Genomic DNA, 24073 nt, shown 5'->3' on the forward strand with positions numbered 1-24073 from the left:
TATGGGGGGACGCCCTTTCGGTCAGGTGCGGGTACCGACAATTACTCGAGGCCTGCCGGCAATACAGGAAAAAGGGGGGTTTGTTGGAACTTCAACAGGGGTAAATGTACTAGGCCCCAGGGATCGTGCAAATTTAGACACGAATGTAGTGGGTGCGGGCAATCATCCCATCCTGAGTCCACGTGCAGAGCCAAAACGGGTGATAACGGGGGTAGAGGAGGCGCCAAACAGGTCTAACACAGTCCGAGGGGCGCCTTTACCTACCCCGATTGATACCTTGGCAATGATTCCTTGGCTCAGTGAATACCCGGATCGTACTTCTGCTGGGGTGTTGCGGAACGGGTTTTCTTATGGTTTCCGCATCCCAGTGGGGGACTTTCAAGGTGCAGCGAAATGTAAAAATCAGCTATCGGTCTTTCAGCATACGACCGTGGTACAGGATAAGATCAGGAAGGAGGTTACTCGAGGTCGAGTCGCCGGTCCGTTTAGTGTACCACCGGTTCCTAACTTTGTTTGTTCCCCTTTAGGTGTGGTCCCAAAGAAGGACCCGGGTGAGTTTCGGCTGATACATAATTTATCAGCCCCACGTGGTCTTTCCGTAAACGAAGCGATAGACCCGGAAGTGTGTTCGGTGCGGTACGCATCCTTCGATGAGGCCGTAGCCATTTTGAATCGCCTGGGGCCCGGGGCGCTGATGGCAAAATCTGATATCGAGTCAGCGTTCCGGTTGCTCCCGGTACATCCAGATGATCAGCGTCTCCTAGGTTTCATGTTTCAGGGTCATTATTACATGGATAGGTGTATGCCGATGGGGTGCTCTATATCTTGTGCCTATTTCGAAAAGTTCAGTAGTTTTCTACAATGGGTCTTCACAAGGAAGACGGGTTTCCAGAGTGTGATGCATTACCTTGATGATTTTTTGTTCCTGGGGGCAGCCGGGGATCCGGAATGTGGGCAGGCTTTGGCGCAATTTTGTGTCTTGATGAATCAGTTTGGCGTGCCATTGGCACCAGGTAAGACTGTGGGGCCTTCCACTTGCCTCGAGTTTCTGGGGATCGAGTTAGACTCCGGAGAAGGTTGTTTTCGTTTACCAGCTGACAAAGTGTCAAAGTTCAGGACATCCCTGCAAATGTGTATAAGTGGACCTAAGGTTAAGCTGCATCAATTACAGCAGTTAGTTGGCCAGTTAAATTTTGCCCTGAGGGTTATACCAATGGCCCGCCCCTTTTCCCGTTCGATTGCTCAAGCCATGGTCGGCCTGAAGGAGGGCCATCATCGCACGAGGCTCTCGGCAGAGGTCCGCCAGGACATGCGCATTTGGTTGGCATTTCTGGCGGATTTCAATGGTCGAGTCGTGTGGAACAAACCGGCCGTGTCCTCTGAGGAGCTGGGGCTGTGGACAGATTCGGCAGGGAGCATAGGTTTCGGTGCCATCTTCGGCACAAGATGGTCTGCACAAAAGTGGCCGACATGGTGGCATGACAGTGGACTGACAAGTAACATTGCTTTCCTGGAACTTTTCCCCATTTTAGTGGCCCTGAGAACTTGGCCCGAAGGGTTCAAAGATCACTCTGTGGTATTTTGGTCTGACAATATGACCGTGGTCGAGTGTATCAATAGTCAGGCAGCACGATGCAAATGGATTTTGAGACTGCTCAAGGAAATTGTTTTACTGTGTATGCAATTGAATGTGCTATTCAGAGCAAGACATGTCCCAGGGGTAATGAACCAGGCGGCTGATGCACTGTCTCGTTTTCGTATGCAGGCTTTCTGGGGTTTTCTTCCCACAGCGGACCCGGAGCCGGCACCCTTTCCCGAAGCTCTCTGGTCTCTCGGTGCCCCGAACTTCGTAACCTCGTGGGAGAGAGTTTAGCACCCAGGACGAGGAAGGCATATGAAGGGGCGTTCCGGTCCTATTTAGCCTTTTTGGTGACTGATAGAGAGGAGCTTTGGGGCCAGGAGGAGTGGGTGGTAAATTTTCTGATGTCCTTACATCTGGTCGGGAAATCGGTGGCCACGGCTCAGAGGCATCGGGCTGCCATTTCCTTTGTTGCTAGGGCTCATGGGATCCATGACCCGACAGCGTCTTTCGTTGTACAGAAAGCGCTACGGGGGTGGCAACGCCTTGAGGGTCGCAGAGTAGACGAGAGGCGCCCGATAGGTTTGGATAGGCTGGCCCAGTTATTATCCAGACTCCCTGCTACGTGTTCATCTCAGTTTGAGACAGTGTTATTCCGAGCCGCTTTTACGCTGGCATTCCATGGGGCTATGCGGGTAAGCGAACTAGTGGCGAGGAACAAGCAGGATGTGACAGGAGGATTGTGCCAGGAGCACGTACAGATCAGAGGGGAGACAATGACGGTCTCATTTGTCAGGTCCAAGACCGATCAAAGTGGGATGGGTGACTGCGTAATCATACGCAGGATTCCCGGGTCCTCCATGTGCCCGGTAAAGTGTCTAGAAGAGTATTTAGCACGAAGGGTGGCATCATGGGGGGGGACCTTGTTGAGACACGCTGACGCCACCCCACTGACAAAGTTTCAGTTTCAGCGGGTGCTTGCGATGTCGATTGCCGCTGCGGGCTTGAACCCGGGCGAGTTTGGGACCCATTCCTTTCGGATAGGGGCTGCTACAGAAGCTACAGCCAGGGGTCTGAATGTTGAACAAGTTAAACGGGTGGGGCGTTGGTCCTCCAATTGTTATAAAAGGTATGTGCGGTTGCACATGTTGTGAAGCTGTAACAATGTACTCACGCTTCTTGTTTTTGTTTGGTTTTCAGTTGCGCAAGCCTACGAGGCGGGGCGAACTTTGCAGTCGACCCAACACCGGGCCAGCGGTCAGACATCACCGGCTGTGAAAAAGGAGGTGTGGGTCGTGGGCCACTCATACGTGAGACGTGCCGCGGACGTATTCAGGGCAGGTGATATGATTCACGTAGCTGGGGAATACGGGTACAGTGTGTCCTTCTACGGAAGAGGCGGTCTCTGTATTGACCAGTTTCAATCATTTTTTGAGGGTTTGCTAGGGCGGACGAGGTCACCGCCGTCTGTAGTCATAGTACATCTTGGGGGTAATGATTTGGTCACCACTGGTAGACGACTTCTTCTTGAGGCGATGCTTTCCACTGTAAGTTGGTTAGCGAGGAGAGTTCCAGGGTGCACTATTGCGTGGTCCCATATGATCCCACGAAAAGTGTGGCGGGGGGCTATTTCGGTTCCTGCTTTAAATCATTCTGTTAGAAAGCTCAATAACAAAGTGAGTAGGTTGTTCCGTTCCAAGACACTGCATTCTATTTCGCATGGGTGTATTAATGATGACAGTATGTATTTGGGGGATGGAGTGCATTTGTCTCGGGTGGGGAATGAATTACTCATAGGAGACTTCTTAGCATGGCTAACAACGTTACACCATGACCTTTAGGTAGGAGTGTTGTGGGGGGTCCGGATAGCCGGTCAACTATCCGGCCTGTGGCGGTAAGGTCATGATCGGTGAGCACTAATTGGAAGATCCCTATGAGTGGGCGTCACCCAGCACGGATGGGAGCGCTCGGGGGAGGTGGCCATTGGCCCCTCAACGGGGAGGTGGTCCCTTCTAAGGATGGGTCGCCGAAAGAAAAGGAAAGGCGGTCAAGGCCCCTTCCTGGGTAGGAGGGGTTACAGCCCCCTCCTGGGGAATTTCCCGGGGCCAGGACGTCTGCGACGGCAGATGTGGTAAGTTGTGTGGGGTTTGGGGGGGGGTCTACGCTACCTTCTAGATACCTCACACGAGTCCTCGTACGACCTCTAAGTGGCGTCGAGTTTTATTGGGGCCCCCGTCAAGTCAAGGGAAATTGGTAATTGCACTTGAGGTACGCCTCTGGGCCGCCCCTCACAAGTGAGGGCGATATTTCTGGGTTAGGGATCTTGACACCGGTTACGACCTTGCCGTTGGCCCTTAAACGTTAGGATGTACAATTTCAAAATTTCAAGTAAATGTTTTGTAGGATGTTAGTTCGGCTAGGAGAACCTTTGTATTAGAGAATCTGTTAAGGTTAGCCAAACATCGCAATGTGGTAATGAAATTGTACATAATATGAAACTGTTTATTTAATGTTTTAATTTTGTTTCATATTTTAATAAATACGGCCGGGAGGGTTACTCCCTCCCGTCTTCCAAAAACTTCAGAACTGTTTCCGGTTTCCCATCCTTGGGGATTGTGTTGAGAGGGGGTGGCGGGTATCTCAGCCATATGGAAAGGGGCGACCACTCGGTCCCCCCGAACGTATGGCGGAGTACCACGATCCCCCCGGGAAGCCATCTTGGGTGGGAGGCGAGTCTCGGCTGGTATGCCCGAAGCGGTGTAGCCGGGGCGCGCCTTTTCCCGCCCTAGAGTGGGTTGGCCTAGACACTGACGCGGCTGGCCACGCCCTTGGGGCAGGCAGGGGCGGGTTTACGCCCGCCCTGAAGACGGATAAAAGGAGAAGCAAGATCAGAAGGCATCCTCTTGTTCCTGTGCTCTGAAGCTGCACCTCCTCGCTGCACGTGAGCTCGAGACGGAACGAAGAGCCAATTTTGACCCACCCACCAGCCCCTGAGGACAGCAAGTGGTTTTTGAATAAAGTTGATGGATAACTCTGATTTTCGTTTACAGGTTGTGGTATTATCGTGATGATTTTAAGTATGTAATAAAGAATGGTCGATTTGTGTTACGTTTCGCAAATAAAGAAATTCTGCTTTAGTGTTCATTGGTAAGCATGCTTTTAATAAAATTGTAGTTGCTACTGTCTTTTTAGTTTAGTCATTTAGTTAGCATTGTCGTATTTATTTTGGTCGGGCGGTAAGGTCATGATCGGTGAGCACTAATTGGAAGATCCCTATGAGTGGGCGTCACCCAGCACGGATGGGAGCGCTCGGGGGAGGTGGCCATTGGCCCCTCAACGGGGAGGCGGTCCCTTCTAAGGATGGGTCGCCGAAAGAAAAGGAAAGGCGGTCAAGGCCCCTTCCTGGGTAGGAGGGGTTACAGCCCCCTCCTGGGGAATTTCCCGGGGCCAGGACGTCTGCGACGGCAGATGTGGTAAGTTGTGTGGGGTTTGGGGGGGGGGTCTACGCTACCTTCTAGATACCTCACACGAGTCCTCGTACGACCTCTAAGTGGCGTCGAGTTTTATTGGGGCCCCCGTCAAGTCAAGGGAAATTGGTAATTGCACTTGAGGTACGCCTCTGGGCCGCCCCTCACAAGTGAGGGCGATATTTCTGGGTTAGGGATCTTGACACCGGTTACGACCTTGCCGTTGGCCCTTAAACGTTAGGATGTACAATTTCAAAATTTCAAGTAAATGTTTTGTAGGATGTTAGTTCGGCTAGGAGAACCTTTGTATTAGACAATCTGTTAAGGTTAGCCAAACATCGCAATGTGGTAATGAAATTGTACATAATATGAAACTGTTTATTTAATGTTTTAATTTTGTTTCATATTTTAATAAATACGGCCGGGAGGGTTACTCCCTCCCGTCTTCCAAAAACTTCAGAACTGTTTCCGGTTTCCCATCCTTGGGGATTGTGTTGAGAGGGGGTGGCGGGTATCTCAGCCATATTGGTTCATGATAAATTTGGGTGGGGATATTTTGGGTGTCGATATTTTGTCAGTGTATCGATTACCAGTCCACTAAAGTAATGACTTCACATGTGCCACGTCATCAGCAGGTGTGTGGCTGCTTTGCATGCTGTTGGACTTGGCCCTTTTTAAAGCATCATCCCTGAGCTTTTTGCCTTCCTCCTAGCCTTTTTTTTAACATGGCTTTGGTGGTTCTAGGTCTCTGGGCACTTTAGCACTGCTGTCCAGTGTAAAGTGCATGTGCTCTCTGTGGTAAACATGGTAAGATTGGTCTACACCTGTTTGGCATATTTAATGTACCTGTCAGTCCCTTGTAAAGTAATATCTCAGATAACCGGAGCCGGTAAATTAAATGCTACTGGTGGGCTTGCAGCGCTGATTGTACCACCCACCATAGTACCCTTTCAAACCTGTCTCAGGCCTCTAGTATTGCAGGACCGGTGCGCGCAGTGTTCCTGCCACTGTGATGTGAAACCTAAAGTGTGTGCCACATCTGTGACCCCCTTTTACTGCATATTAGTCACCCCTAAGGTAGGCCCTAGCTAGCCCTATTGGCAGGGTGCATTGTAGGTAAGAGGTAGAACATGTACTTTAAGTGTGTGACATGTCCTGGTAGTGACAAACCGCTATTTTTGGTTTCTCACTGCTGTGAGGCTGCCCTCTCATAGGAATTGATTGGGGATTCCCTGATAAGTGTTCCAGTGGTAATTCCTGATATGAGAGGGGCAGCGTGGTCACGTTTGGTATGGTTGGAATAGTGGTAATAAATGCTGCGCAATGGTGTGCGCAGATTTATTATCACTATTTTAGAAATGCCACTTTTAGCATTTCTGTGTGCTATCTGTCTGCCTGCCTGATGTGTATTGCATGTCTGACTTTGGAGTGACAGGGGCTGGTAAGGTGTGTGTGGCCCCAGGGAGGACAGGTTGAGTCAGCGCTAGGCTGAATAGGGGATCTGCATTTGGAGTAGTGGGAGGAGTAGTCCCCTGACCCTGAACAGGTCTGTGCCTGCCTGGGTGAATGCTAGCTCCAGCCCCCATTGAGTGTCTGATGACCAGGCCCCAACCTGACAAAGGGGAAGAGGAGCCCTGTATACAAGTGCTCCAATACCCCCCAGAACCAGTTGGGACTGGTTCCCCTAGCCCTGTGCCAAGGGCAGAACAAAGAAAGACTGCGGTATAAATATTGGGACTGTGACCCCATGTAATTGTGCTTCTGTGTGACTTGGGGGGGGGACTTGCTGCTGCTGGGCCCCAGGAGGAACCGCAGCGAGGGACTCCCTCCCTGCTGGAGGGCCCTGTGAGCTGGCTTGCCTGAGCCCAGCCTTTTCCCCTTGAACTATGGTGCTTTTACAACTTCGGAGGGAATCCCAACGTGGGGATTCCCCCGCATTTATGCTACTGAAGTGGGAGCCTACCCCGCTGTTTTTGTGCTCTTTTCGGCTCGAGCCCGCCCTGCATTTGCTAGCATTTGGGAGCTGGAGACCACCCCGCATTTTTGTGCTCCTACTTGCTTGAACCCACCCCGCATTTGTGTAAGCTGAGGGGGAGCCCACCCAGCATCTTTTCTGTCGCGAGAAGCGCCGTGCCTTGAGTCGTGACCTGAAATCCAGGTGGCTGTGCCTGGTTGGGGGCGTGACCAGCCGGCATGAAGGAAGACACCGGAAGCGTGCTGGGAGGAAGGCGGGCCCCTGTGTGCAAGTGGGAGCCCCGCATGTGGCAGAATCATCGGTAGAAGCCAGGCGGGAACCTACCCCGCACTGGTGAACAGTTAAGAAGAGCCCCGTGAGTGAGGGAGACTGGAGCCGATCAGGAGAGGTCCCGTCAGCAGGGGCCTGCCGAGGCACACTTTCAGTGCCTGGGACCTGCGCATCAGAAACCCCAGTGAGTGCTGCTACAAGTGAGCATTGCAGTTGCCGGGAGCGGCATGAGAGGAGACCGGTGGAGTCCAGTAACAGAGCTCCAGTGAGTGGGACAGCCAGTGAGCATTTTTTGATGCCTGGAGAAGCACCAGGAGGTCTCATGAGCAGGACGTGCAAGGCGCTTTGAGTGCCTGGTGTTGTTTACAGCGGCACTGCCCTGAATACGGGCAGCTGCAACGTTGGGGCCATTTCATTTTCGAAGTCCCGTAGTGGGGCTTCAGTGGCACAGTTAGTGACAGGGTTCATGTTTGTACTTGGATGCACTGCAGGAGTACGGGCAGCAGCAACACAGGGCATTTTTCTTTCGTGAGGAACAAGGAAGGGGAGAGATGCACCCCTCGGCCCCCTGTGTGTGACGCACATCTTATAACACCTGACTTTTGGGACAAAGGGCATTTGAGCCCCAAGGAAGGCCAGTTGACCAGGGGGTTCAGTTATATGTTGTTATGGTGCAAGGCTCTAATGTGTTTACCCTTGTGATGCCTATGGAATAAAGTGTTCTGCTTAGGATGTTTATGCATAATGTGTTTTTATGCCTTAGGAGATGCAGACATGAGGCATTTATGTTTCTATTGCTAATTTGATATGATGCTAAGTACAGTATACTACCAGTAGTTACTGGTGGGGTCTTGCATTTGCTACTTGTGCTTCTAAGGGTCCTGACCATGGCCCTATTGGCCCGGTCATGTATATAATCTTCTGTAAATATTGGCTATTGCCAGTTGGCACAGTGTGTATTGCGTGATTATGATTCTAATGTGTTTTGGATAATAAAAAGGTATTTTTATATAACCCTGTGTGGAGTTTCTTTTGTGGTGTGCCTAGCGTGTTGCTGTTGTGTGTGTGTGTTGCACAAACGCTTTACACATTGACTCTGGGATAAGCCTGACTGCTCGTGCCAAGCTACCAAGGGGGTCAGCAGGGGTTATCTTCAGCGTGTAACTCCCTTGCCCTGACTAGAGTGGTGGTTTCTGCCTGGCTTAGGCACATGCCCTAGCCAACCAGAAATCCCATTTCTAACAAATGCTGATAGTAATAGTGAGCTAGATGCCTAGAATTGCAATCACATTGATGGAATCATGTCCATTGAATTTCAAAAGGCAAGTAAGTCAAGACAGAGTTTCACAAGCAACCCAATGGACTTGCCACCCCATATAAACATGATGTCCTGCTAATATGTCCAAATACTTCCCCGCCTGCCTGTAGTCAAAGATTTACACTTGGCATCTTAGATTCTAGGCAAAGCAGCCATTATGGACATCAGTTGTTTACCATGTCAATGATTGGTCATTTGGAAGAAGTTCAATCCAATTAGAAATAGCCTGGTAGACTATTATAAATGAAATGGTGTAACAGAACTACACAATCAGGTCCCACTGCAGGATACATCACACCAGGGAGACTATTACATCCATCCATGGAAGTTTGAATAAAGCCCAGTAATTGGCATTACGAATAAGGACGTTGCAAGTCTGTGACTATGGCTGACACTCCACATTGTTTCATGCAATCTTGTCTCCTATACTTTGACCAAAACCTGTGGCTGATCTGATTGCCTACAAGTTAGTGAATTAGAATGGCTTGCTGAACCATTTATGTGTCCAGCAAGGGATAAGGGTATACTCCATGAGTGATGAGATAGCGGTTTAGATGGCAACTAATTATTGATCATCAATTAAGTAGGTACCCTGTGAGGGGATCTCGTTCCTATTCTTACAATTCTCACTCAAATGAATGCAAAATCAATCGAAAAAAGAACACTTCAATGGTGGAATCACCTATCGAATTGTTCATATTAGGAAAAGGGGTGCTCCAGACACACCAAGTATTAGCGCGATCAGTTTTGTGGTGTCTCTGCTTACAGGATTGAAGAGCATGTTGCGGTGGGTCTTTATTCAATGTGTAATGGTAAATTTGTTGGTGAGGTAAATGTGAAGCTCAGGCACATGAGGAGCCTGCATTTACCTTTGGGTCTGTTAAATATTTCAGCACTGAAACGTAGATATATGTGTTTAGCTGGTTCTACTCCTTAGTGTCCCAAAGCTTACAAAGGTCAGCATGCAGGTCCTTCACCCACTTCAGGTCGCTCAAAGTACCACAGAGCCCACGTCTGTCACTCATAATATTAACATAATTCTTGATACAGCGATGGATTTGATTGAGATACTTTAATACTGACAATGCAGTGTTACAACAGAAGGTTCGAATATCACAGGATAAATTTGTGCATGACCAGTTGCCTCATAGGAAATTATTGTGGAAATCCTGATATTGAGTATCTCACAGTGTAAATTAGCAGTAGAATTCTGGATGGAAGAGCAGGCCACTGAAGGAGTTATACCATCTTTGAAAAACTCTGGAGATTATATCTTAAGGTACCTAGATGTGGACAGCAATGACCTATGAGATGTGCAAAGACTACAATGCCCAGAATGTCCTGGGAGAGTCATAAGTGAGGCCAATACAAGACAAGTGAGGCTGCATTGAGAGAGGATTCTGCTGCAGTCTGCTGCATTTCAATGTAATGAGATGTCTGAGATGAAACTCATCAAGGAGGGATTATTTCTGATATGAATAGGAAGAGAGTTCGAGTTTTTGGGGGCGTTGCCTGAGAAAGAGCGGGAGAGGGCTTTTTGTTTATGTCTTTTGGGGGGGATTAGAAGGAGTGAATTGGAGCGTCTTAAGTTTCTCGATTGTCCTGCTTTAGTGATTTTGGTTGTGAGGTAATCCAGTTTGCCTGTGTGTAGAGCTTTATGGGTGAGACAGGATGTTTTGAAACAGCAGCGTGCTTCGATAGGAGGCCAATTTAGTTCATTCAATGCAGGAGTGATGTGGTTGTGTTTCTTGGAATCTATGACCATTCTTGCTGCTGCGTTTAGGGTGGCTCTCATGGGGGCTTTGTGTGTTTTTGCTGCCACAGTTAGTGTGGGGGGTTTCATAGTCAAGTCTAGACAGAACTAGAGCTTGAGTAGCAATTTTTAGGTCATTGTGGTGTATGAAAGGCTTGATTTTGTTGAGGAGTTTTAGGCTGTAGACGGCGCCTTTTGCAGTGGCACTTATGTGGGAGATCATGTTTAGTCTTGTGTCCAGAGAGAACCCTAGAGATTTAGCTGAAATTGCCGGTGTGAGTTTGCAGTTTAGGGAGTCTATGTTGTTTATTCATTCTTGGATTTGAGGGGATTGGTCGTGATTGGAGAAGACAAGAATATTTGTGTTTTTCTTGGTTGAGTTTGAGGTGGTTGAAGGAGTTGGAGGATGTCTTTAAGGGAGGATATTTCGAGGTAAAGCTAGGTGTCGTTGGCATAGTGATGATAGGAGATATTTGCTTGTTATATAATGGTGGTGAGGGGTTCCATGTAGATGTTGGGGGAGAGGACTGAGCCTTGAGGGACACCTTGGGCTGTAGGTGGGATGTCGGACATCGAGTTTTTGATTTTTATGAATTGGGATTTGTTATACAGAAATGAGGAGAACCATGTTAAGACAGTGCCATCTACTCCAGCATCTAAAAGTAGCTTGTGATCCATTGTGTCAAAAGCCGCTGATAGGTCAAGGAGGACAAAGAGGCTGCATCTGTTTGAGTCAAGGGAGTTTTGAATGTCATCAGTTATGCTCAGTATAGCAGTTTCTGTGCTTCATCCCTTCTTGAAACCAGATTTGGCCTTGTTTAACCCTTTCGATGCTGATGACGAGCTCAGCTCGTCATCACCCACGGGTGTCGTGTGCTGATGACGAGCTGAGCTCGTCATAACTGCAGCAAAAGAGCAATTTGCAGCACAGCGCAAAAATCCCCGCAGCAGCCATGTGGTTAAGGCAATTGGGCATCAGTCGGTTGTTTAATGAACTGTTAATGGTTTTCGTCTACAGCTGGATAGGGTGATGCTGAGGTTCTTAGCCAGGGAAGCAAGTAGTGGGTCTGCATAGTGGTTAGAGGGTTTGGAGTTGACAATCACCCTGAAAATGTCCTCTTCTGAGAGAGGTTTGAAGTCCTTCCAACTTTTGGGAGAAGAGGAGGGTCTTGGGTGAAAGCTTATTTTGGTGTGTGATAGGAGAGTGGTCTCAACTTTGGGGATCATGGAGTGAACTGAGGTTGGGGTTAGTCTTGTTATGGGCGATGACTTGCTGAGTTGGGATTGAGGGTTGTGATCTAAGGAGAGCTCAATTTTGGTGATTTTATCATTGAAGGTTTTGGCCAGGTTGTCATACTGTAGTTTTTATTCAGGGGGGTTTATCTTGGTGGGCTTGGAGGTCTGTTTATGGATGATGTTGAAGAGTTCTTTGGGGCGATTCTTTGATGTGCTTTCTACTTTTTCTTCACAACCATCTTTGATAGAGAGCTTCTACTGCCCACCGGCCTCACATGGGCCACAATTGCAACCAAGCTTCTTGGTTTGGAGAAAAGTCAATGGGAGTGGTTCTCTGTCTCACCAAGAATATAGTCTTCATCATTGTCTTGTCTACAGTTTTGTCTTTTACACCGGATTCTTCCCTTGGACTTCACATAAAGCTGACTATATGTACTCTTTCTTCATGGAAGCCGGGTAGAAACCAATAGGTTACTGTTTGAAATCAATCAGATCATAGCTGGGTCCCCAGTTGAAGGTCATTTTGGAAGGATGAACTAGGGCGAACCTCTCACATGAAGAAAGAGCATTGGTAAAGTCCAGCTTCCGACCAGGTCTAGTGAAAGTCTGCTCTCTCTAACACATCTTTCGGCAAAGATGGCCAGGTGCATCCATACCATTACTTAAACATCTACAAACAAGTGGACACTACAGAGAACACCGAGGTATATTTGGTGTACGGAATAGAGGACCATCATCTTATAAATGCGCACACCGTCTATATTTATGACATGAACGGTTTGACTAAAAGCCATGACTAAAAGTAGGAAGGGCCCAACCATACTCTCTTATTTTATTCTTGCAACAGGGAGTTCTGAATAAAATATCACTTTTGCCTACTGCGAAGCAATTTTAGCTTTGTAGGACCTACATGCTCAATACTGCTGGCTCGGGTAGAAAGAGCCCCTTCCATGTTTCGCTGCCCACCACCAATCACAGGTTGAGCAGAGAATCCCATGATGAAACATGTCACACTGTGCTTCAGGAGTTTGCATCCTGTTTTATCCAAATGCTTTGAATAATATCATCAGCTCTAATAATGAAGCACAAGAGACAGCAGCACTAACAATGTCATTCACTGACCACAAATCAGTTGCCCAGCTATACTTAGTGCAGCACTTGCAGGAGGACAGGGTGAAAGAGTTAGAGTCCCCACTGCACTGCAATCATGACGGTCTGTTAATACTGCCCGGTGGGTAAGGAGGGCTCATTTTCCTTGGCACCCGTGGCACCCTTGATATGCCACTGTCGAAAATGTCTTTAGTGCTTAAAATGTTGCAGCTGATCGATAACTTATAAAATGTTCTTTCCCTATCAAGTGGACTAAAAGTGAATGAAAGTCACAATATTGCAGATTTTGGCTCAAAAAGAAAGTTTGCATAATAAACAAAGAAACCGAGAAAAGTGGCTCTTGTGATCTTGTAAAGACAAGCTCAGTCTGTGTTTTGCAACAAATGGCCGACTGAATGCAATTGTGCTTGCTTCAGCCATGTTTGTGCTAATACCAGATTAAAAAAACGCCCACCAGATCATAAAACAGGCCCACAAAGAGCCAAAAAACAGCCCACACACTGTTCCCGTCAGGCCAACCCTCCGGGCAGCGCCAAATTGCGCTAGAGGCCAGCCCGACCCTGGCTAACATTATTGCAGATCCCTGCTCCTCACTGTGAATCTCTTTAGTTCCTTTAGAAAAAGCTGATTCCGCTTCTCAGTTTTTGCTACCGGTAGCAGTGCTACATTATCACTGATAATCAGTTGCAACTTATTAGTGGTGCCAATCCTTCCGAGTAGCTCCCATTCATTCCGGAGTATCTTCTTTGTTCTTGCCACAAGATACAGATTTAAACCTGAATCCACACTATGCGTATGCCCTAACTGATTCCATGAAACATGCACTCGTATGAGTCGTATGCTGCACATTCCTTTTTAATTTTGGACCGATATGAAACAAAACATGAATTCTTTTCTTATGTTGGGGAGTAATTAGAACACCAGTTTGAAAGGGACAGCTGGATGTTAATCACCTTAATGGGGGCTCTGTTAACATTCTGTGATTTAACAGAGAAGTTGTTTTCCATTACTTCATCCAAGCCGCATATCAGTTGTTGAGAAAATGGTCCTGCGGGGATGTTTAATTGAAACTGTCTGTTGCGCTTTTGGCACCTCGTCCACATTGAGCAATACGTTTCCCAGAAATCTCGGATTCTATGTCAACGCTGGAAAAATATCAACTCTCAAGTTATTCTGCAGCGGAGTCATGGTACGGTCAGCTGCGCCACAAATGCCGTGAGATGAACCAATACAGTGAGCGTTTTTAACCAAATATATGTGACTCCATCAACTAAGTGTGTTAGATGTATGAATACTGCACACAAAGCTGAAGGACATGAGCATCAATAGTGGTGGGCGTGGCAATGTGCAACTTCACCCTCTTCAAAATTTAGATGACTAACAGCTAGATTCATCAAAGTCCCGTTTTGTGAGTCAGTAATAGCGATTATTAAGGAATTGCTATTACAGACTCGCAAAACGGGATTCATGTACAAAACGCAATTTATTTTGCGATTCCTACTGCTTCCTTATTTGCGATTAGCTAATTGCCTAAAGGCCCATAGGAATGAATGGGAAGACATATCAATGTGCGAATCGCTATTAGCGATTCGAATTTTGAGTTTGCGATTTCAAGGGTGCAGGGATGTCCAAAGGACACCCTGTAGCACCCCTGAAATGTAAATGTAGACTGATGTTGCGCACACATATGTCCAAAGGACATGTGTGTGTGTAACATACAACTTTGAAAAATGCACTAAAGTTCTTTTTTCAAAGTTTTCGCTATTTACCACGAAGTCAGACTTCGCGGTAAATAGCGGCCAAAAATAGCGATTTCGCAGTTCAAAAATGGTTCATGAATTGCATTTAAGGAATCTCAAATAGAGATTCCTTAAATGCAATTCCTCGCAATTTAGCGATTTTGCAATTTGCGATTTTTGCATTTGGGATGATGAATCCCAAATGCAAAAATTGCGCTCGCAAAGGGCCAGATTCTCAGAATCTGGCCCTTTGCGAGACACTTTTTCAATGATGAATCTGGCTGAAGCACTTTAATCCGACGACCAACTTAAAATGTAAATATATAATTGCTACACTGCGTGAACTACTCCATCAGCCTCTTTGTAACCACACTGGCAACACTGGAGAGAGCTGGATTATCCAGAACTTATTGTTTCCCTAAAAGCGCACACAAGGCCTGACCTCACCTGCGTCTATACTACTGCACCTAGAACCATAACAAATTGACTCTGCGCATTTAATCTCTGCAAATTAATTAAAATAATGCTGTAATAGGTTTCTGGCTAAATGAGGTACCTACCAAGGACTTGCTGCTGCCTTCCACCAATTGTCAATTTGGTCTACTCAACCAGAAACAAGGCACCTTATCTAATGTATTGTAAAAGCATTTTTAGAGCGGGACTAATCACCTGCGAGGGTCTTAAAGTTGAGGAGCATTGTCTTCAGTGTCTTGCAGAATGTTGCAAGCGTGGTGTTTGTTCTGATGTCCTAAGGGAGGGGGTTCCAGGTCTTTGCTGCTATATAGGTGAATACATGGCCTTCTGCACCTCTTCTAACAATGCGTGGGATGTGTGCGAGTGACCGTGAAGTTGTGAATTGCCTGGTGAAAGCTTAGATAAGTGATGGCAAAAGCCCTCTTAGAATTGAAAGAATTTGTGGCTTGAGATATGGTGAACCCCAAAACCAATTAGCTCAAGACTTAGAAGTAAAACACTAATGAATAAGGAAAAATGGGTAATTTTAGATAAAGACTACAATTGGTACCAAGAACCTCTGAATATTGCTTCAATAATATTAGTGATTTTGCCTACAACAAATGTTGGGTTGGCCATACAAACAATCAAGAGGTTTTTTTTTACACAACAACCCTTACACCCTGGATGCAGAAGAGCTGTTCTTACCTGTTGAAGTGTCTTAAACTAGACTGAAGATTGCATGCCAAAGCTAGTGATTTCAATTGTGTACCCTTTGAATTGATAAATCTATTGTGAGGCATATGGTGAATGATACTCCCTTTTGTGAAAACAGTTGGGTCTAGTAACAGATAACCAGTGACCATCCCATGATGCATTCTCCTCTTATGATAAACCCACACTGACACACTTGTATAAAGGATTTAAAAACATCCTTGTCCATTGTATCCTTCCTGAAGAAGCTTTAATGGTTTGATGACTGAAAAGCGTCAATTACATTTAAAGAGGAGTCAAACAATGATGAATGTGATTGAAAGACTCTTACCAGTTACAAGAACAAAGGCTCAGCGAAAAAATCCAGAGCCCCCCTTTATGTACTACCTGTGTTAAGGTGGACAATAGAATTAAGAGCAAACATGCTAAAATCATTTCTACAAGGACTGTAAGATTTTGATTTGATTGACAATAATGATTTGACCAAAACACCACAAAGCAGTATATTGGTGAAATGTGATATACAAATATAATGTGAATTTTAGAAAAAAGTATAAAGAAGACTATAAAAATATTCAAATGTTTTAAATATTTGTAGGTAAAGAATTGGATAGTTGAAGTGGTTATAGAGCCCAATAATGGCAGAAGCATTGTTGAGGGCTAATATGCCTATATTTATCCCTTAAGGAACTCACCTTTTGTTATGTAGTTAGGAAGGCTAGGAAATGGAGCTTTCTAATCCCCCTGGATACATTGAGGTTTCCTAGCTGCTGCTGTGGATTTTGGATGTTATGCGCATCGTAACATCAAGTACCATGAGTTTTGAGGGCTGTACCGGGTAACTGTAAAGTTTGGAAGTAGAGAGTAAGAAGTAATAGTAAATGAAACTCCTTGATTCTGTCACTTATCTCATCAACCCCCTGTTTCTAAATTGCACAGGAATTATCAAGGCCCTTGTTTTTCTCTGGTAGAATTGTCATAAGGCAACCAGTCTGAAGAAGAAATTGTAAGCGTGGGATCTACTACTCTTTTAGTTGTTAGTTTTAAGTATTGAAATTCTGCAACTTCTGAACATAGGTTCACAGTTCCCTTGAATTCTACTATGATAAACCATATGCTGCTAAAACAAAGACGGTCTCCTCCGTAGAAACAACCAGCTCTAGTTGCTTCACATAGTTTCTTCAGTGTCAAGTTCTATACACATGACCACTGCATGCTTGATCTCCTGCCCTCTGCCACTTCAGTTGCAGTCTTGATCACTGACATTTGAAGAGTTTTGACCAAAGGAAAAACAGACTGTGGAAGACAATCCATGTTTCCCACTTGAGCCACTGGAGTTGCCTCAGGGCTTTTACCTGCCAGTAAATATTAACAACCATTACCTCCACCTTATGTTTACATTATATTCATCTTTGAGATAACTACTTCTGGAAAGGACTGATCAACAGAAAAGCATCTATGTGACAGACTTGTGTCCCTGGTGGGCAGCAGCCACAGTTTGCTGTCTAAGTCTAGATGACTGGTACCAGGAGCTAAGGGAGGGCCTTTACTGTGCTTGGAATCATACCTTACTCACAGTTTACAGTGTAAGGGTATGATTCCAACACGTTTGATACTAAACATAACAGGGTTCGTGACAGCCAGTTCCGAGATGTTCATCGCGTAATGACGCGTGCCCCTCTAAATGTTAAATGGCTGTCTCACTTAATACCCGGGAGAATGGACTCCGAAGGCTGTAGGGGTGTCCCGCTCATGCAGGGGCAACCTCATGCTTAGAACTAGGCACCCTGGCTTTAGGATTGAAAAGGCATTCTGTAGGGGTGACATAAGTTTTAAGTGCAGTGACCTTAGATATAGGGAAACCTATATCTTTTGTAAGTGGTAAATAGTGTCAGTAGGTCTGGGCTGCACCCCTTCTGAGCAGAAATACAATTGAATAAGGCTCAGAAAATATGAAGAACACTTTAATAAACATAGTAAACAGAAGGAGCTCTAGAATGAGTAAAGCCTTCCAAGTTAAACTTGGAAGGCCCGGTCCAGGGAGATCATACAGGGCAAAGGTAGCTCTACGACCGGCTCCTGCTGAAAAAATATACATTTCCTCTTTCTGATGGTGCATTTTTAAACGGTGCAGACATTGACACAGAGTGAGGGAGAGCTGAGAAGTTGTAAATAGTCCAGTGCATCACCTCCTTTTCTTAAAATTGAAATTAAACACTTTTTTGTAAAAGCTTTGTAAATTTGCAAAAAAATAAATAAAATGCAGCAAGCTCTGAGGGAAAGACTCGCCACAATGGCAGAGTAAAACTTTAGCAGGATCAAACTGGCCAAATGGAAAGCCAAAGTGTCACCTAATAAAGCCTAATCTGAATCTGGTCAGAAGCAGTTTATCCCAGGAACTGTCCAGGAAGTCTAAGTATGGTTCCAACACAGGGGAGGTGTGAAGCTTCATGTAGTCCCTAACGGTACATTATGCCCTTTTGACACCCTTCAAAAAACGGTATCATGAGTCTAACAAAATGGGGACGATAATGCAAAAAGAAGCATTTGTCCACACTGTTCATCATGCTTTCTATGAACCTCTTCGGTAAAAAGGAAGCATGTACTCAAAATATAGCAGTCCTAGGCATGCATGTATGTGCCTCTAAGACTGTGACGATTCAGAAAAGGGGGTGGTGATGAACAGAGTGTCTGAATTAAGCAGACCACTCTTACCCAGTCCAAAGATCAGGGCTTGATCCATCACCATTTTTTAGCTCACTGCACCATCCCAGCTCAGAACTTGGCTATATGCAAATTAGTCTGACCCTGGCCCAGTGCATCATGGGAACAGGGCAGACCAAACTACCAAGCCAATTCTTATACTGGGAAGGAAACAAGCTTCCGGGGACCGGTTTCTGGCATTTCAGCCGTCTTCAGCCCGGCTTGCTTGAATCCTGATGGTGCAATGAGCAAGGGACTCACATCTGAGTATACCCTTCCACGCTTATGGTGGACAAAAATGATTCAGAAAAGGGGGTGGTGATGAACAGAGTGTCTGAATTAAGCAGACCACTCTTACCCAGTCCAAAGATCAGGGCTTGATCCATCACCGTTTTTTAGCTCACTGCACCATCCCAGCTCAAAACTTGGCTATATGCAAATTAGTCTGACCCTGGCCCAGTGCATCATGGGAACAGGGCAAACCAAACTACCAAGCCAATTCTTATACTGGGAAGGAAACAAGCTTCCGGGGACCGGTTTCTGGCATTTCAGCCGTCTTCGGCCCGGCTTGCTTGAATCCTGATGGTGCAATGAGCAAGGGACTCACATCTGAGTATACCCTTCCATGCTTATGGTGGACAAAAATGATTCAGATAAGGGGGTGGTGATGAACAGAGTGTCTGGTTTAAGCAGACCACTCTTACCCAGTCCAAAGATCAGGGCTTGATCCATCACCGTTTTTTAGCTCACTGCACCATCCCAGCTCAGAACTTGGCTATATGCAAATTAGTCTGACCCTGGCCCAGTGCATCATGGGAATAGGGCAGAACAAACTACCAAGCCAATTCTTATACTGGGAAGGAAACAAGCTTCCGGGGACCGGTTTCTGGCATTTCAGCCGTCTTCGGCCCGGCTTGCTTGAATCCTGATGGTGCAATGAGCAAGGGACTCACATCTGTTTATACCCTTCCACGCTTGTGGTGGACAAAAATGATTCAGAAAAGGGGGTGGTGATGAACAGAGTGTCTGAATTAAGCAGACCACTCTTACCCAGTCCAAAGATCAGGGCTTGATCCATCACCGTTTTTTAGCTCACTGCACCATGGGAACAGGGCAGACCAAACTACCAAGCCAATTCTTATACTGGGAAGGAAACAAGCTTCCGGGGACCGGTTTCGGTCATTTCAGCCGTCTTCGGCCCGGCTTGCTTGAATCCTGATGGTGCAATGAGCAAGGGACTCACATCTGAGTATACCCTTCCACGCTTTTCCAGTAAAAGAATTGGCTTGGTAGTTTGGTCTGCCTTGTTCCCATGATGCACTGGGCCAGGGACAGACTAATTTGCATGTAGCCAGGTTCTGAGCTGGGATGGTGCAGTGAGCTAAAAAACGGTGATGGATCAAGCCCTGATCTGTTGACTGGGTACGAGTGTTCTGCTTAATTCAGATACTCTGTCCATCACCACCCCCTTTACTGAATCGTTGTGTCCACCATAAGCGTGGAAGGGTATGCTCAGACATGAATCCCTTGCTCACTGCACCATCAGGATTCAAGCAAGCCGGGCCGAAGACGGCTGTAATGCCAGAAACCGGTCCCCGGAAGCTTTTTTCCTTTCCAGTAAAAAAATTGGCTTGGTAATTTGGTCTGCCTTGTTCCCATGATGCACTGGGCCAGGGACAGGCTAATTTGCATGTAGCCAGGTTCTGAGCTGGGATGGTGCAGTGAGCTAAAAAACGGTGATGGATCAAGCCCTGATCTGTTGACTGGGTACGAGTGTTCTGCTTAATTCAGAAACTCTGTCCATCACCACCCCCTTTTCTGAATCTAAGACTGTGACATCACATTACGTTCACTTTGCAAAATGAAAACTTTAACCAGAACGTTGTAAAAGGGAAAATATGTTGTGATGCATATGTGTAGGTAAGAAAACATTGTTGATTCTTGTCTAGGAATAACTATCAATGTAATCCAAAATAGGAAGCTCCCCTTTTGTAGTGTTTTAATGGAAAGCATCAATTATTGCTTTTTGCATACAGGCAGCCTTTGCTGTCTCTTGGCAACAGACCTGCTGCATCCCATATAGATTGTAAAATAGGCTTTGTGTCCAGCCTTTGCTCAAGGTTTGTTGGCTTCCATATCGTCTTCAGATTCCTAGCCTTGATTCAGTGTCTTTCTTCAGGAACACAAACAGTGATGGCAGGAATGCTTGTAAATAGTTTAAATAAAAAGCGATCACTCTGTGTAATATTCCAACCCATTGTTTTTCATTCATTGCTCCTATTCTGTCAGAGACCTACTTTATGCAAATCAGTACTGACCCTGCTACTCATGGGAATGATGCTTGTACATTGTCTAAACAACTGACAATCACTCTGGGTTGCATTCTAACCCATTGCTTGCCACATATTGTGCCAGTCTAAATAATGGCCTACCTTGCTGAAATCTGTACTAACTTTGGTCGTAAAGAAATAATCCATCCTGAGCTGCCAGTTAAGGCCCCCTGTAAACGAGAACACAAACAACCCCAGGCAGGTTTCAACCTAGTTGAGCTGTGTCAGTAGGGTATAGAGTGAGTGGTGTGGCACAGCAGACCTGAATCACACATCTGGGCACACCTGTTGCATTCAGGGCAATAATCAGGTTATCAGTAGTTTCAGTCACCAAATCCTTTAAACCGACTACCCATCGATGATGGAAGGCAGAGCGTTTACTTTTGTTTCCTTACTATTGTGCCTCATCTCGATCTTCTTTTCTTCACTGTGCTGTATTAGAAAAAATATGTGCATTTGTTTTTGGTGTCTTTAGTGCATATATTAACACGAAATTTCTCTGAGTTCATCTATATTTTGCTGACAGCAAAGCTCAGTAATTTCCCCTTTGTTTTCGCGAGCATGCAATCCACTAATGCAGAGACAGTTTGGTTGAATGTATGTCCTAAAGAGGACACCAATGCAGAGATCTCTTCTGTGCCATTGCCGTGCAAAAACACGGGACCATGAGACAGCCCCAGAAAGTTCCTTCACAAATTGGGGATGAGAAGCTAAAGTTACAGCAATAACATCAGTAACTTAAATACACATGAAATGACATGGTGACATTTGCAAATATGCTGATTTAGAGCTTACCTATATCAGAGCACTGCACAACACGGAGATGGCACTGGCACCGAAATGGGCACATTGGCCCAACTGGCACAAGAGGAGGAAATACACTTGGTTCGCCCTCTCCTAAGTCCGGAGTTGACCCTTCATCTTCAAGCATAAAGTCAAACAATCCTCTTTGGTGAAATGGTTTCGCCCAGCAAACTGCCACGAGCAGGATGAAAATGATGGCCGTCCTCATCATGATTCAGTTCATCTATTTTGTAAAGCCTAGGAAAAATGAACGTGTATCATTAAAAAATGAAGTTTATAGTGCATAAATGACTAACTTTTGATCTATTTCATACGTATGCTGTCAAATCAAATTTATTAAAATCGTGCTGTGAATGAGCAACGTTTTTATATTGCTTTCAGAACAATATCATATGTCAGCCACCAATATTTAATGAAAAACGTGTCTTAAAGACAAAAAGAGGTTGAAAAACAATGCAATGTTATAACAGGCCTTTTAAACTACCTGGATTATGTCCCACAATCCTATAGCCAAGCAAACCATGAAAGAATTAGGAAGTCCCTGCAAGATTTACATAAGCATCCATGCCATTCTTGCATAATCATCTTTACCCAAATACTAGGTAAGCACTCGAAATTTCAGATTACTGTACAAAATGCCTCCCAAATCTCAGTAGGGTGTTTGAGCAGTCAAATTATTCCACAAATCCAGAGGAATCTGTTTCAGTTTCAAACAAGGGATTTGTAGGGATTCACAGGCCATTTTGCAGAAAGTTCATCCTGGCTTTTCCAGGAGCATAAGAAAAGGTTTGTGGCACCCACCTTCTTTCAGACATGGAGACTGCCTATCAGGCTGAACAAAGGTCAGTTTTACAGACACACTATATATTCATGGCAGGCAGTTTTACAGACCCTTCATATATTCAGGTCAGGCAGCCAGGTGCTGTACATACTGTAAATGTGTAGGTGCCTGCCTGGCAGATGCCTTGCTGGCTGAGCTGAACTTTGCCTGGTTGAAGATGTTACAGCTCTGTGGCTATGACCTCCTCAGCTCAGTAAAGCCCTTGAAGGCCCTCCCACTCATGATGGAGGATAGCTTCACTGATATGTTTAAACTTGTATGAGACCCATGGACAGTTTTTGTTGCTATAGTGTTGTGTTGTGGGTTGTGTCTGTGCGAGGTCTATAAATATACCCTAGGACCCTTTTTCATATCGGTGTTTTTGATGAGCGTCACTGATAGCCTCGTGCCTGGATGCTACAGTGTTATGCCTTGAAGTGCCCAGGGTCAAGTATCACAGAATGGGTGGGGTCAGCAGTCTCACTGCCTCCATGCCACTCTATGATGACTAAGGGACTGTCACCTCCTCTCATTGACTGACCTAAGGTGACTTACCCAAGGTCAGTCAATGAGAGAAGGCAACATTCCACATTGTCCTATAACGTCAGCAAGTTTTTTTATGAACGTTTGGTGTGTGCATGCATGTGTGCATGTATGAATGTGTGTATTTGTGAGTGCGTGTTGTGAATGGGTGTGTGTGCTTGTGAATGGTGGGTTTATGTGTGCACTCGAAAGTGCATGGGGGTGTGATTGTGCATGTAGATGGGTCAGTTTATGTATGTGGGTGCATGTGTGGCCCAACTTTCTTCCTGCTCGAATTCCAAACTCAACAGGGTACTCTTCCGCCAAACCTTCTGTTGCATGTCTTATTTAGAGGTGAGAAGACCTTAACTTTTCCATTGAGGGTGGGCTCCATTAACAGAAAACTTGCTCTGAAGGCCCGATTAATTTGGGGCCATTAGAGGAAGGACATTACATCACCGCCATATTTAGGGTGGATGTTGTAGAGACTTTTTTCTGCTTTTCTCCGCCAGGAAAAAACTGGTGGTGAGGAAGAGAAAAAAAAGATCCCCTTACACCCTGGAAGAGAAAGTGCGCTTTCCACTAGGGTTTTGTACATTGAAATGAAACACTGTGATGGCGGTTCCTTTTAATGAGCAGAGACGATCACTGGTATCGTGGTTCATTTTACTAAAATTGACAAATGGTGGTGAAGTGGGGTTGCTATTCGAAAAGTACTTAACCACAGATAATATAATTTTGTCAGAGAGCAGGGGAGATGGGTGTCTGAACAGTTTTCTTCTCCCCATATTAGATGCACTGATTCATGGTCACATATTCAAAGTTCATTTATTGACTTCACTACTGGTCAGAGGAGCTCAGCACCATACACCTGGAAGCACCGAATTTCTGCTTTAATTTATCAAATCTAAGTGTTATTTTTCCCTAGTCATTTTTTTCATGATCTGAAATTTGGAGGAAAAGAAACATGATAAGAAATGAATATACACCTTTCCACAAAGGCCATGACCTAACTATTTTTAACATTCTTTTGATTGCAGTTTATTGAAAATAAATCCATACTGTGGTTTTATCACCCAAAAATTCAAGTAGACATCAGTTGAATGAATAGCTGACCGTACTCTGCATTTTTTCCAGGAGAAACCAATGGGGATTCGGACTGTCTTGGAAATAAATTCAAACTCCCATTTTGCGAAAATAAAATTCTTTTGGCAGAAAATTTGAATGTAGAAATGCGTCATATGTAGCTATTAAATAGCTATTAAACAACATCTTGAAAT

General features: G+C 45.6%; 1 protein-coding gene across 1 annotated transcript in view; it reads right to left on the minus strand.

Moving 5' to 3' along the window:
• DCN (decorin) overlaps positions 1-24073 on the minus strand; it is a 309316-nt gene that overhangs the window by 213299 nt on the left and 71944 nt on the right. The window contains exon 2 of the mRNA XM_086919558.1: positions 21443-21688. Coding sequence (XP_086775684.1) covers positions 21443-21662 — 220 coding nt within the window. The 5' untranslated portion in view covers positions 21663-21688. The remainder of the gene's footprint in view (positions 1-21442; positions 21689-24073) is intronic.

The sequence above is a fragment of the Lissotriton vulgaris genome, chromosome 1_1 (genome assembly GCF_964263255.1).
Source record: "Lissotriton vulgaris chromosome 1_1, aLisVul1.2, whole genome shotgun sequence".
Lineage (NCBI taxonomy): Eukaryota > Metazoa > Chordata > Amphibia > Caudata > Salamandridae > Lissotriton > Lissotriton vulgaris.